Source organism: Protomyctophum bolini (genome assembly GCF_963924005.1).
Source record: "Protomyctophum bolini genome assembly, chromosome: 11".
Taxonomy (NCBI): Eukaryota; Metazoa; Chordata; class Actinopteri; order Myctophiformes; family Myctophidae; genus Protomyctophum; species Protomyctophum bolini.
In genome coordinates this window covers 5,553,527-5,568,526 of record NC_137872.1, presented here as the reverse complement: position 1 = coordinate 5,568,526, position 15,000 = coordinate 5,553,527, and the positions used below count along the sequence as shown (strand labels likewise).

The 15,000-nt window shown below is 46.8% G+C and overlaps 1 protein-coding gene across 6 annotated transcripts in view; it reads left to right on the top strand.

The window, feature by feature from the left end:
* Nucleotides 1–15,000, top strand: part of LOC308324283 (septin-9-like) — a 188,070-nt gene that overhangs the window by 154,607 nt on the left and 18,463 nt on the right. For all 6 annotated transcript variants that reach the window (XM_080776285.1, XM_080776284.1, XM_080776287.1 and 3 more), the window contains one exon: nucleotides 13,284–13,523. In XM_080776285.1, coding sequence (XP_080632411.1) covers nucleotides 13,284–13,523 — 240 coding nt within the window. The remainder of the gene's footprint in view (nucleotides 1–13,283; nucleotides 13,524–15,000) is intronic.

Genomic DNA, 15,000 nt, shown 5'->3' with positions numbered 1-15,000 from the left:
GGGTCACATGGCCTGTTGTAGTCATAGTAATAAGGAGTTGTGCTGGGTCACATGGGCTGTTGTAGTCATAGTAATAAGGAGTTGTGCTGGGTCACATGGGCTGTTGTAGTCATAGTAATAAGGAGTTGTGCTGGGTCACATGGGCTGTTGTAGTCATAGTAATAAGGAGTTGTGCTGGGTCACATGGGCTGTTGTAGTCATAGTAATAAGGAGTTGTGTTGGGTCACATGGGCTGTTGTAGTCATAGTATTAAGGAGTTGTGCTGGGTCACATGGGCTGTTGTAGTCATAGTAATAAGGAGTTGTGCTGGGTCACATGGGCTGTTGTAGTCATAGTATTAAGGAGTTGTGCTGGGTCACATGGGCTGTTGTAGTCATAGTAATAAGGAGTTGTGCTGGGTCACATGGGCAGGCCTGTCCTGTACTCGTATAGTATTAAGGAGTTGTGCTGGGTCACATGGCAGACCTGTCCTGTAGTCGTTGTATTAAGGAGCTTTGCTGGGTCACATGGCAGACCTGTCCTGTACTCGTATAGTATTAAGGAGTTGTGCTGGGTCAGGGAGGTATAGTGTAGCATGGCTGCAGGCTGGGAACACAAACATTGTGTCTTTATTAGAACAACAGCAGGAGGCCATGTTTGCACTATTCCTCGTTCATGGGATGGGGTGGGAGATTCCACCCCTCCAATGTCCCTCTTTCATTTGAGGGGGGATTCCCTTTCGGAGAATGTGGGAAACAGCTGTGCGGACCAGGCCCCCCCCCCCCCCCCGGACCCCCACATAATCCAGAGCACCTAATTGATCATGGTGCGGTTCTTTATATAAAGCTAATGGCGTGTATCGGGGTCATTGTTTCTGAGTGTTATATAATATTCATATCTTTATATAAAGCTAATGGTGTGTATCGGGGCCATTGTGTGTGTGTTATGGCAGCATGTTCCAGCCAGCTGAGGCTACACCAGGGTCCGCTATGGTCTCCTCTCCTCTTTCACATCAGGGAATAATGGCAAATAGAAAGGAAAAACCAAAGGGGGGGGGGGAAAGTAACACAAAGCTCCAAGAAAATGTCTCCAAGTCATTCTTTAAAGCCAACCCTACAGGAAGCCGTCCAATTTTCGTCCCTCCACGCAGAATGAAGGCTGAGGAGCTGTACTCGGTTGCGCAAGGGTGTTGCATGGCGAAAACAGGCGATCTACAAGCTCACAATGCGTGGCGGGGCCACACATTGTGAGCTTGTACATCGGCTGTTTGACTGTTTCCGCTGTGCGAGCGTCTGTTAAGCAGGCTGAAGGTTTAGCACGTGCCATGCGTTTGTCTTTGCAACGAAGCGTCAGTAAAAAGTTGATAAAACATGGCAACGCTTACATGAATCTATGGATGGGAAAAATTACACGTCACGGTTATTGTCTGCAAAAATAATTGCGATTAACGATATATTTAAATATCCGCAATTTGATTATTTTTCTATCACGATAAACGACAGCGATTATCGTCCCATCCCTTCATGAAACTGGACTGCTGATTTCTCTCTCTAGCTCCATCTCGCTCTCTCGCTCTCTCTCTCGTTCCATCTGTCCCCTTCTCTCTCTCTCTCTCTCTCTCTCTCTCTCTCTCTCTCTGTAGTCTGGGAATGTAAACGTAGGACGAGGAGGAGGCAGATGTTTGGCTCGTAAAAAGGTTTTGTGTCCATCGGCGTAAAGATGTTTTTAGTGAAGGAGTCCATTTATCTTGTGTCTGACACTAATAACCAAATACCTGTTTGCTTATTTACATGACCAGCAAAGGGATATGCTAGGCTTCATGTGGTTGAAGTCCGATGGTGAAGCTGCGTTTCCAGATGAGTAACTTCTGTTACACGTACCGTACGTTAATGTATATTTGAATTTTATCTGTACAGTGGTTTGAACGTTGACGAGTCGGAGTGCCATAATAATGTGAAGTATATATGGCTCAGCGGTATAGTGGCCGGTAGAACAGCCGGATGGGAACCATCGGAGGTTACCAGTTCGATCCCGGCCTCCCCCAGAGTTGGTGTCGAAGTGTCCTTGAGCAAGACACTGAACCATAGACTGTAAAAAATATGGACAAAGCGTTCCCCGGGTCTAACATGAACGTAAATTGAAGCCTGTCAGTCCTTGCAATGGAAGTCGCCATCTTTCTAGATCCGTTTTGGCCCAGCTGGCCATTGGCTGGCCCAGACAACGAGGCGGGACTTCCCCCCCTTCTTCTCCGTTGGTTTTTAGTTGGTTTTTATTTTGACTCGAGTGGGAGGGGAATCCCTATCATAGACTGTAACGGTAGCCACGCCCCTCAGAACATACGCGACTTTATGGTCATTTTTTTAATTAATGGGACCATAATATTCCAAAAAGAATATTATGACATTAGAAATGAGACGTTAAACTAGTGACTGGAAGAAGAAAGTATTCATGACCATGTTTATTAAGGTAATAAAGTCTAGGTGAAGTTGGGTCCAAATACATGGACTTCTGGGGTTATGGGTTTTTCTGGGTCCAATGACCACAACAGGCCATTATATGAACTTTCATTTCCTTAGTGGCTTCACAAAATATCTGTCTGACTGCCCCCCTGCACTGAACCCCTAATTGGTCCCGATGTGCAGGTTGGTGCCTTGCATGGTTTCCTCTGCCATTAGTGTATGAATTGGTGAATGTAAATAATGCACATCAATCTATCTAAAGCGCCTTGGATAAAGGCTCTATACGTATAACTATAAATGCACCATTTACCATATTATGGCTGGATGTCATGACATTGCACACAGTACATTTAAGCACACATCATATTTTGGTTTACAGGAAGACATTGTGATGTAATTTCTTTGTAAATTTGATGTACATTTTTAGTTTTTGCATATATTGTTAAATAGTTGAACAGTATGACTTGGATGTGATCTGAAAGGGTTAAAAAGTAATTTAGCATCTCATCTGGACTTTTTTAGAGTGACACCGGGAGCTTGACCTGTGACCTCTCACCCCGGTGTCAGGATCAACACTCCTGCACAGGTCAAACATTTGACCTCGTACACACTTGAGATCAAGTTATGCTTTGAGCGACAAGTGTCGAACCGTGCGTCACAATGCGTCTCGCACTCGCTGCGTTACTGAGTTTAGTGAGTGTGGGAGCTTGTTCTTGGTGTAAATTAGCCACTAGTGAGTTTGGTTGGTTTGAATTAAAATGTCTTATTGAACCGAACCGTACCCTGGCTTGCATATTGCTACTGCATTTACTGCACTCTGGAGACCCTGCCGCTCTCAAAGCTCAGTGTAACTAAGGCCAGGCCCTGCCACTCTCAAAGCTCAGTGTAACTAAGACCCTGCCACTCTCAAAGCTCAGTGGTTTTTGATTGATTGATTGAAATCTTTATTAACAGTTTGCAGAATTACAGTACATTTCAAGCACAAACTCAATACAAAGACTGTTAACTGTGAGTGGACGACCCAATTAAGCCTTACACTTGTTTACAACAGGGTCCACATTGTTCAATTCATCAAAACATTTAGAGACAAACAAATAGACACTTCTATGTAGTTAAAGAACAGAACAGGAATTCATCATATAGGAAGCGAAAAGGGAAAAAAAGTATATATACAGTGAGGGGAACAGGGGGATAAAAGAAAAGAAAACGAAAGACAGAGTGTAGGGCGCCTGCACACAACACCATGCGTTGATGCCATGTGTGCATATGTGCAGGCACCCAACACCACGTCCATACAAAAACATAGTACAATCCATAGTACAAAGACAGAGTGTAGGGCGCCTGCACACAACACCATGCGTTGATGCCATGTGTGCATATGTGCAGGCACCCAACACCACGTCCATACAAAAACATAGTACAATCCAGATACAAATTCAGCTTTTACAGAGGCCAGTTTCGAATTGCAGCCATCCGTAGGTGCCCTTTGAGAGCAGTTTTGAAGGAGCCAAGGGATTCACATGTCTTAATGACTGTTGGTAGGGCGTTCCACATTTTGGTCGCATAGGAGCGAAAAGAATTTAGTCCCTTGTTTGTGCCGAATCTGGGTTGTACATGGTTTGTTGCACTCCCTCTGGTGTTGTGGGTGTGGACTTCGTTTACATTAAGGAAGTATTTAGACAGGTACATGGGTATCTTGGTGGTGTATCTAATCTTGTGGACCAGACCCATTGCAAGATGCTGTACTCTGTCGTCGACCCTAAGCCATCCCAGCCTGTCAAAGTGGGCAGGGGTGAGGTGGGTTCGGGGGGTGAGGCCAAGTAGGAGCCTGACCAGTTTGTTTTGGGAGGTCTGGAGCCTTGTTTTAAGGGCCTTTGAGGTGCTGTGGTACCAGGAGGTGGATGCATAGTCAAAGAAACCTTGTACAAGGGCTCCTGTTAAGGTCTTCAAGGTGTTTTTGTCGACCAGTGAGGAGATCCTGTAGAGGAATCTTGTTCTTTGATTGACTTTTTTGATTACGTTGGTGGCCATCTTATCACCGGAAAGATTGGCCTCCAGGATGGAACCTAGGTAGGTAATTTGATCCTTCCGTGTGATAATATCATCACCAACTCTAACCAAGAAGCCATCTGCCTTTTTGAGATTACTATTTGATCCGAAGAGAATGGATTCAGTTTTTCCCAGGTGTAAGGATAGTTTGTTATCAGCGAGCCAGGTGCAGATTCTACCGAGTTCAGAGCTGAGGGTCTTTTCAACCTGCAGTTTGTTCCTGTCCGAGACCAGCAGTGCTGAGTCGTCTGCGAACAGGAACAAGTTGCAGTCACAAGCTGAAGTCATGTCGTTTACATATATTAGGAACAGTAAAGGCCCTAGTATGCTTCCTTGTGGGACGCCACAGCTCACTGGGAGGGGGGGGGACAGTGTTCCGTTCACTTCCACCATCTGTTCTCTCCCCTCCAGGTAGGATTGCATCCAGCTCACTGATGTGCTATCAAAACCAATAGCTTTAAGCTTGTTAACCAGTATGGAGTGGTTCACGGTGTCAAAAGCCTTTTGGAGGTCCAGCATGACCATGCCGCAGTATTTTCCAGCATCCACCTCGTGTTTGATGTGGTCGCTCAAATAGAGAAGGCATGTGTCAGTGGAGTGGGATGTTCTGAAACCAGATTGGAACTCGTACAACAATTTATTAGTGGCAAGATACTTTTCAACCTGTTCATAGACTATTTTTTCCATCACTTTCGAGATGGAGCTTAGAATAGAAATAGGGCGGTAGTTGCCGGGTTCTAATTTGCTCCCTTTTTTGTACAGGGGGGTTACTTTGGCCAGAACTAGGGCCCTGCCACTCTCAAAGCTCAGTGGAACTAAGGCCCTGCCACTCTCAAAGCTCATATTAGAAAGACTTTGGTGGAATGTTTTGGCTTCACCTTGTGGTGACACATTGATTGATGGATCGATTGAATCAGGGATATGCATCGCGTCACCCAAACTTCTTTGGTTACTTAGGAAAGTGCTACAGTATAACGTGTGCACGTGCAGTGGATGTTGAATGCATGCGCACGTGCAGTGGATGTTGAATGCATGCATTGCACACATGCAGTGCTGCGCACACGCAGTGAAGGCTGCCATGTACAGTAGAGTGTGTTTGTACAGTGTCTCTGTGTGTGCTGTACAGAGAACAGAACAGGCCTGGTGGCAGTTAACAGAGGAATGCCCCTGGGCCACAACACCAATAAATCAACTGAAGCCCTGTTTATTCTCTCTCGTCACACGACAGTCCCGCGCGGGCTTGCGTGCACCGAGCATGTGCCGATGTATAGAAGCTCACAGCGTGGCACAGACGCTTTGTGAGCTTGTAGATCGGCTATTTGACTCTCCTCTCCTTGTGAACTGGGTTTGTTCTACACACACAGTATGTATTCCACGCCAGGGTCCTTCTCTTTGGAGTTGACTCTCATCTCTGCTGACTTCCTTCATCTCCTCGTCACTGTCTCGCTCTGTCCTTGGTTTGGCGCCTCCTCTGTCGTGTGTGTGTGTGTGTGTGTGTGTGTGTGTGTGTGCTTTTTGCAAACCGTTAACATAGCAGATCACAAAAAAATATTGATGTCCTCCTAAGCATAGTACAAACGTGTGTGTGTGTGTGTGTTTAGGGACATGCTGACTGTATTTACAGAAAGCAAAGCGATCTGATACCGCTGGAAAAGACCTCTTTTGGGGGGATGGGAAGGTTCTTTTGGGGGATGGGAGGGTTGGAGTCACGCTTTTATTGTCTGTAATTGAAAACAGGATCATGCTGAGGTTCCAGGGACTCTTTCCCTGTTATACTAAAATATCTTTTTTTTTTCTGTCGTTTTCTTACGGAGTCACACTGACGCTGCCGGTTCCATCCAGAGAGTTTAAACGTGTTTTAATGAAACCAGAACTATTCTTTTAAATTAAATGCACCACAGAGTGACCGATACCAGAACTTTGGGTCCCGTCCCAGGCTTACTAATCGATTTGAAAACAATTGGCATTGGATCACAAGGTTCTGGGTTCTATCCCGGGCACTGCCAACTCAGCGTATGAGTAGCAAGGCTTGGGTAACTTACTAATCTGTTTAAGTACTGGGAGCTGATGGTAGGTGTTGTAAGTAGTGGGAGCTGATGGTAGGTGTTTTAAGTATAGCTGATGTCCCTCAGTAATCCATCTCCCAGAGGTCTGGTGCGTTGAAAATGGGATAGACACAGACGTCCTCTGCCAATAGCTACAATAAGCCTCCCCGACCTACTAAACTGCTTGTTTGAGAACATTTAAAACAGAATGTATTTTCATTTAAACACAACATGCTATCGTTTTCTTTAAAAATCCCCACCTACAAGCTCACAGTGCATCGTAACATGACACATGGCGAGCTTGTAGATAGAACTTTGGAAATATTGCACCTTTTTAATGACATGCCCAAATGGGTACGCCAGGTTGAGAGTAGTTAAAAAAGGATATAATTTACAATTTAGGCATACAGTATAGCAGACACTACTATTTGAGAGCGACTAACCCTAACCAAGGTAAACACAAGGTAATACATTGAATGCATTGAGACAGTGTGGTGCCTCAGTGATGTAGGATCACAGGTAAACCAAGGACCGATCATCAGTCTAAACAATCATCGCAGCGCGACACGTTGTGAAATCGTTAAAAAAAAAATCTTCCATTACGACGGCATCAAGGCCCGCAAAAATGATTTTTGTTTTTGTCGACAAAAAACAACTGTAGATTCAGTCGATTCAAATCTAAATTTGCTGCCAAATTCAACACTATGGTCTAAAATAACGTGCTAGAATTATTTTCATAAGACTGCATGGTCGTCAATGCTAGGTCAAGTCACGTGTTGGGGGGGCTAAGGTGAAGTCTGAAGTCTTCAGACTCGCAACACTGAGCATGTTGGTGTTTATAAGGACCTGAAAGGGTACAACACTGAGCATGGTGGTGTTTATAAGGACCTGACAGGGTACAAAGAGTGGGTTTTCCTCTTGAGGAGGACTCGCATTAAGCGTGGCGCCAAGCCCATTCTTTAAAAGAAACTAATTAGAAGGCTCCGATTCCCTTGTTGCCGTTCAATTAGCACGTATCTTTGACTTTTATAGGACAGCCCCGACTGGCTTAAGAAACCCCAGGCTGCGTTTTAAAAGCCATTTCCCATCTGAGACGCTCTGATCTGGAGCAGTCTGCAGGGTTCGTTTGATGTGCATGGATGACTGTTGGTGCTGTGGTCGGGTTCTTTTCTTTTTTTATGCTTGTCAGCCAAAAGGTGACAGAGCCTGACTGAAACCCGACCCTATGCTTCAGACGTGAGAACTTTAACAAACATGCACGCACACATACATGCAGGCACATGTATGCGTGCATACATGTGCACACACAATATTGTACTCGTGTGGACATTGAAAAATTGGGACGGCATTGGAAAATGGCCATAAATATGTCCCCAAAAATAGCTGAAAGGTGGAAGCCTACAAGCGAAGCTGAGTTTGTCTATTTTTCATTCTGAAGACTTCATTTTTGAAACAATCACACACACACACACACACGGTGTGTCCACATATTTGGCGTGTCCTCTTTGGCCCGGGGTAGAGGTCTATATTTGGTCGGGACGAGGCCGGTATTTGGACGTTCTTCCTGTTCTCGTTGTGTGATTGATGAGGATGAGATGACATCATCAACGTTCTCAACCACATCGTGTTCAGCTTTAAAAACTCTTCTCATGTTTGTTGTGTTAGGTTTGTGGATGTTTGGAATAGCAGATCTACATGCTCATCATAGTGTGTCACTTTGTTCTGTGCTATAGAGTGCTTGTAGATCTGCTATTTTAGAAAAAAAGTGTGAAAAATGTTGCACATTTTTGAATATTCACGTTTAACTCAAATATTTGCTTTTGGGGTACATCGGACAGAATGCGAGATGAGGGTCCACAGCCAAATACATATAATGTTTTTATCAGAAAACTGGGCCCTATTTTTAGATAATTTAGACCACAAACGATGGACGGTGTTAAAATGAGTGGAATTGTGGAAGAGTTTGAGGTACTTAACCGTTTCCGCGCCATTGGCCTAATTTTGATACTGACACTTGCCTACTGTTGATTGGGCGGTGGGTATACGCTGTCACGTTGGGTCACAAGTTGTAGGGAAGTGTCGCAAGCCGAATGAGCAAGCTTGGTCGGCGTTCAACCGCAGTATAGCAGCGGTCTTGTTGTTGAAAAGGAGATCGAGACATAGACTATTTTTAGCACCATAGTAGCAGGCTGTCGGGTGCATTCAGCAACCTTTTTCCCACACCTTCCACCTGACTGATCTCCTGACTTTATTGGACTGTCTACAAATCTACAAGCTCACATCGATGCCCTATTCATGAACTTAGTTGGAAGTGGAGACACCCATTTATTGGTGGGATTTATAATTACCGGCAGTAAACCAATGGCGAGTATTACCAAGAGCTTGTGGCTAAGTGTAACCCAGCCAACATGGCAACCCGCAAATGGCAACCCATGTCAACTGTCAATCAAGGCAGTATAAAAGTGGCATCAGACAACTGCATTGTAAACACGAATAGTACCTGTAGTTCCTGAAAAGTATGCAGTTTTGGACATAGAAGGTTTCCACAGTCAGACTGTGTGTGTGACACAGTGTGCGTGCGCACGCGCCAAGCTGTGTGAGTGTCTGTGTGCGCACGCCAAGCTGTGTGTAGTGTGTGTACACGTGCTCTGACCCGGCCATATTGGCGGTGTTTATTCAGCTAACGACCGTTAGAGGGCTCTTTAACGGCCTTGATTCCACCGTCCTGGTAACCAGGGTGCACACAACGCCACGCAACGCAACGCAACGCATGCACAAACGTCCCCTCCTCCTCTGGCCTCTAGACGGGCTGTCCGGCTGTAGCTTAGTGTTCTGCTCAGGGGGCCCCAGAATGACATGAGACCCCCATCTGAAAATGTGCTGTGCCAGGCAGGGTACCCCAGAAGAGATCTACTACAAATCACAAACAAATCAAAACAAATGACACATGCACGCATTCAAGCATACAAGCACACGCACGAATGCAAGCATGCACACGCATGCAGGCACACACACAGCCACTTAAACTTATAAACTATAGCATCCCTACTGTGGGGCAAACCATGTAGACAGGAACATTGACAAGCTCACAACGTATTTCCATCTGGAGTATAGATGGAAACATTAGCAGTGTAGGACAGACTACTGAGCCCCAGGGGGCCCCGGTCCAACTGTACGCTTTATGATGGAAACATTAGCCGTGTATAGATCCCCAGGGGACTCTAACTGTAAGCTTTATGGTTGTTCACATTGCAGAGACAAACAGGAGCTTGCCCAGCGACACCAGGACACAGAGAGAAAGAGAGAAGAGTGGCTAAAAACACAGCAGACAGCTTGTTGGAATGAATGCTCAGACACACAGACCTCCAGGCTTCTTCTCAGTCAGCACGCACGCACGCACGCACGCACGCACGCACGCACGCACGCAGATTGATTAATGGCACAGATTGATCATGAAAGCGAGATAATGGTCTTGGTAAATGTTTCCCGGTCAATCGAGCTGACAGACTGACCTGAGCGAGACAGACTGGCTCTGCTTTTAAACGCCAGAGATTTACCATTTCAACATCCTCTCCGGGTGACCTTACAATAACACCTTGACCTCACAATTACACCAGGGGTCTCAAGTTGTCTAAACGGAGACCATTGATGAGACTTATCGTTGTAAATGTCGGACAGATGCTCTTTGTATAGTGGTTTTGAATAGGGTTAGGATAGGGAGCCGTGCTGTCTGGTGTGTGGGCCTTTGCAGTGGCCGACCCTTCCCACTGTCTCACATCAGCGCTAACCAATGGTATTAGACTGTGGTTGTACTGGGCAGCTCCCAGTGGTCAATGGTATTAGACTGTGGCTGTACTGGGCAGCTCCCAGTGGTCAATGGTATTAGACTGTGGCTGTACTGGGCAGCTCCCATTGGTCAATGGTATTAGACTGTGGTTGTACTGCAGGGCAGCTCAATGGTATTAGACTGTGGTTGTACTGGGCAGCTCCCAGTGGTCAATGGTATTAGACCGTGGTTGTACTGGGCAGCTCCCAGTGGTCAATGGTATTAGACCGTGGTTGTACTGGGCAGCTCCCAGTGGTCATTGGTATTGGGTCCTTTAAAACGGGCAGTGATTTAAAACGCACCTATAGTTCATTTTCAACGAGACCTGCGTGGTCTTTTTTTGAGTGGTGCAACCACTCCAAGGAACAGCAATGTCTGTGTCAACCGTGTGTTTGTTTGTTTGTGTGCCAGAAACCGAGAGAGAGAGAGAGAGATAGTGCTGCATTGTTGCCTGCTAATGAGAGAGATAGAGGGGGGGGGGGGGGAATTTGCACCACTCAGTTCACACAGGTGATTTTTGTACTCACGGAGAAGTCGAGGCGCAACAACAACCCCAGCGTATTTTCCCAGCGAGTACAATGACATTAGACTGTTGTTGTGCTGCTCATGTTCACTATGGAATCCTCCCAGTGGTGAAATATTGATGCTGTACAGATGCTAGAAGAGCAGGAAGGTGTGTTACAGTACAGTTGTTGGCTGTTACAGTAGAGAGAGGCCCTTCTCCCCCCCCCCCCCCCCCCCCCCCCCTCCTCCTCCTCCCCCTCCCCCTCCTCCTTCTCCTCCCCCCCTCCTCCTCCTCCTCCTGTGGTAAAGCTGCTGACTGATTTCTGGAACAGGAAGGGGAAGTGGTTGAGGAGAGGCCAGGAGTTCAGCCTCCATAGTATATAAACCGGTAGGTAGGAGGGTCTGTCTGTCAGTCTGCCCCATAAACACCCTCACTGACCCAGCACTTTTAATCGTGCACTGCACACACACACACACACACACACACACACACACACACACACACACACAGACTGCAGAGGGAGGGAGGGAAGATCATTAACGAGTGGTGTATATAGTAAAAGCAGAAGCAGAATAAAAAATGGCGGGATTCGTGTTTACGTGAAAAGCAGCTGTCATGGAGTTCCTGTCCGCAGTCGGACGGTGATGTTCCTCACTGGAATGACCCCCCCCCCCCCTGAATGACTGTCTGGAGTCCCCCAGGGCTCTGTGCTCGGCCCCCTTCCGTTTTCCCTCTGTATGATGCTAAATGAGGTGGTGTTGTAGGAGCTTGTAGATCGGTGACGTGTAGTGAGCTTGTAGATCGGCTGAATGTTCACGCCCATAGATTAGGGACGCTAGCGTTCATTCAGAATGCACGCACACGGTCGCACACACAATTTGGACGTAGTTCTGCGTCTGCTCTTCCCCCTGCTCTGCTCTGCACTGTGTCGTCTGCTCTTCCCCCTGCTCTGCACTGTGTCGTCTGCTCTTCCCCCTGCTCTGCACTGTGTCGTCGTGTGATTCTTTGCAGGCAGAGTGAGTTTTTCTTCCTCTTTTTTTTGTTGCTTTTTCGTTGCTGGAATCCAAACCGCGGTTCAAAGTTCTTGGCAGCCTGCCTCGACTTCACCGAGGGGAGCCCATGCTCTGTGTGTGTGTGTGTGTGTGTGTGTGTGTGTGTGTGTGTGTGTGACTATACTTGTGAGGGTGAAATCATGTCCCCACAAGTATATTAGTATTTGAGCAATACACATAGTTGTTGAAATGGAAGATAGTTAGGTTTACTATTGGGGAAAGCTTCAGTTTGGGGTTAGGATGACTGGAGTGATGAGTGATTTGAACTTAGAATCCAATCTAGAATGTTGGCGTCCAACAATGTTGTATAGTATTAGTAATACAAACGTCCATGTCCATGTGCATCGAGTGCAGTAGGTAGAGGTATTTAATGTGTGTGTGCACATGTGTGTGTCTGTGCGTGCGCCGTGTGTGTGCCTATCCATGACAACTGCCTGTCTTCATAGTAAACACACACACATGCTGTATGAAGTGCACGTGCAGCGGCGATAATCCATGCTAGCTGTGAGAGGAGTCGGGTTACAAAGCACTCTGTAAGTCTGTGTCTCTCACTCTTTCTCTGTCTCTGTTGCTCTCTCTCTCTCTCTCTCTCTCTCTCTCTCTCTCTCTCTCTCATATATATATTGTCAGGCAGCCAGTGCGCACACACGGCACACTCTGTCTCTGTTGCACTCTCATTCTCTTTCTCTCTCACTTCCCCTTTCGCTCTTTGCTCTCCCTTTCTCTCTCTCTCTCTCTCTCTCTCTCGCTCTCTCTCGCTCTCTCTCTCTCTCGCTCTCTCTCTCTCTCTCTCTCTCTCGCTCTCTCTCTCTCTCTCTCTCTCTCTCTCTCTCTCTCTCTCTCTCTCTCTCTCTCTCTCTCTCTCTCTCTCTCTCTCGCTCTCTCTCTCTCATATATATTGTCAGGCAGCCAGTGCAGGATGGGTGTGTGGGGGGGGGGGGGGGATGTGGGGGTTTACTGGGCTTAGTGTGTAAGACACAGAGAGGAGATGGGAGGCCCCGGTGAGGGGGAGAGAGATCTCCTGTACCGTGTGTGTGTTGTGTTTGTCTGTGTCTTCGTGTGTGTGTGTGTGTGTTCACTCCAGACCAACCGTACATGCTGTCGCGACCTCTGTCCCTGTGTGTGTGTGTGTGTGTGTGTGTGTGTGTGTGTGTGTGTGTGTGTGTGTGTGTGTGGTTCATAATAAATGTGACGTGCACAGCATGACTCGCACTCTGCTAACACACTGCAGTGCAAACAGAGATGCATGTTCCAGTCGCGGGTCTGTCTGTCTGTCTGTCTGTCTGTCTGTCTGTCTGTCTGTCTGTCTGTCTGTCGTCTCATACTGACTGTGTCTCACCTCCACCGTTCTCTCTCGTCTCCCCTCAGGGTCAGAGGTCATTCCCAGCTACAGCGGCGGTCCCGTCATGTCGGAGGCAGCGGTGGCGGCGGACGCGGCGGTGTTGTCGCCCCCCGGTGGCGTGGCGGGGGGTCTGCACGGCGGCGGCGGGGGGGGGGAGAAGCCCCCTCCCCAGGTGGACTTCACCTACGTTGGCATCGACGCCATCCTGGAGCAGATGAGGAGGAAGGCCATGAAGCAAGGGTTCGAGCTCAACATCATGGTTGTAGGTGGGTGGAACACGCATGCACGCACACACGCTGTCACACACAACATGCACGCACGCACACATGCTGTCACACACAGCATGCACGCACGCACGCACACATGCTTTGTTCACACTATAGCAGCAACACGCACATACAAAACGACCTGGTATGGCCAGCTCAGCTGGAACAACTGTTAAAGTTAGGGACGGGACCATATTATCATCTCGTTATCATTGTTTCTGGTCCAAATAATGTGGGCATTTGAAAATGTGCTTGAAATTCTCAACCCAGCATCCATACAATATGATATCGTGAGGGAAACATTAGCCAAACGTGTTTATATACCCCATGCAGAGCCTCCCTCCATTGTTTGTTTTAAGGGATTCGGTGTGCAGTATAACTGCTATAGTGTGATGTTGAAAGCTCCACTTTATTTTGTTTAAAACAAGCCGTGTTCAGGGAACACCCAATGACGATGCACTAGAAATCCTAGGAAGTTTAGGCCAAGAAATATACACTATATGCAGTTTATTGTAAACGTGAACGAACTTGTGGACGTCTCTACAAATCAAATCCCCCCCCCCCCCCCCCACACACACACACACACACACACACACACACACACACACACACCACACAGTAATATATTTCTGTCTGTCTCCGTCTTTTATCTTTCTAACTCTACATTTCTATCCACCTCATGTTTCTCTCTCTCTTATCTCTCCAACATGTGCTATCCTGTCGTTTCCACAGACAGGTAGTGATGGATACTACTGGATATTGCTTGTGGATTAACCCATTCTGAACGGGAACCCATGTTGGTGTTATAGCATCATGTTATGCTTTATCTATTGAAAAATAGCAGATCTACAAGCTCATAGCGCGCCACCGAGTGGCGCGCTACGAGCTTGTAGGTCTGCTATTTTTGAAAAATCGAAAGAACGACTGACATTTTTTTTAAATCTGATCTCAGGTCAGAATGGGTTAAAGTGTAGCACCGCGACGTGTCTTCTAATCCAGCCTTTTATGGAGACAGACGGCCTCATACTTTATTTTAATTACCAGACACGCACGCACGCGCACAGCACGCCTCGAAGCAAATTCACACCTTCCTCACTGTGATCAATCACACGACTTAACCCATTCATTATGCATTATGCAAGCATTATACGTTACGCTGTGGCTGTTGAGAAATAGCAGATCTAAAAGCTCGAGCTTGTAGAATGTAGATCTTTGCTATTTTTTGTAAAATCGTGAAAATGTGGCGCAAACCTTTGAATATATATTCTTCGTTCAATAACTCTATCCTTGAATGTTTTTAACTCACTTCTTTGCTTCTGGGGGGGTCCCTGGAACATTAGAGTACTGGAGACATGCATACTGTGTGTGTGTGTGTGTGTGTGTGTGTGTGTGTGTGTGTGTGTGTGTGTGTGTGTGTGTGTGTGTGTGTGTGTGTGGCACACAATCTATGTACAGCACCTTGGATAACGGCGCCAAC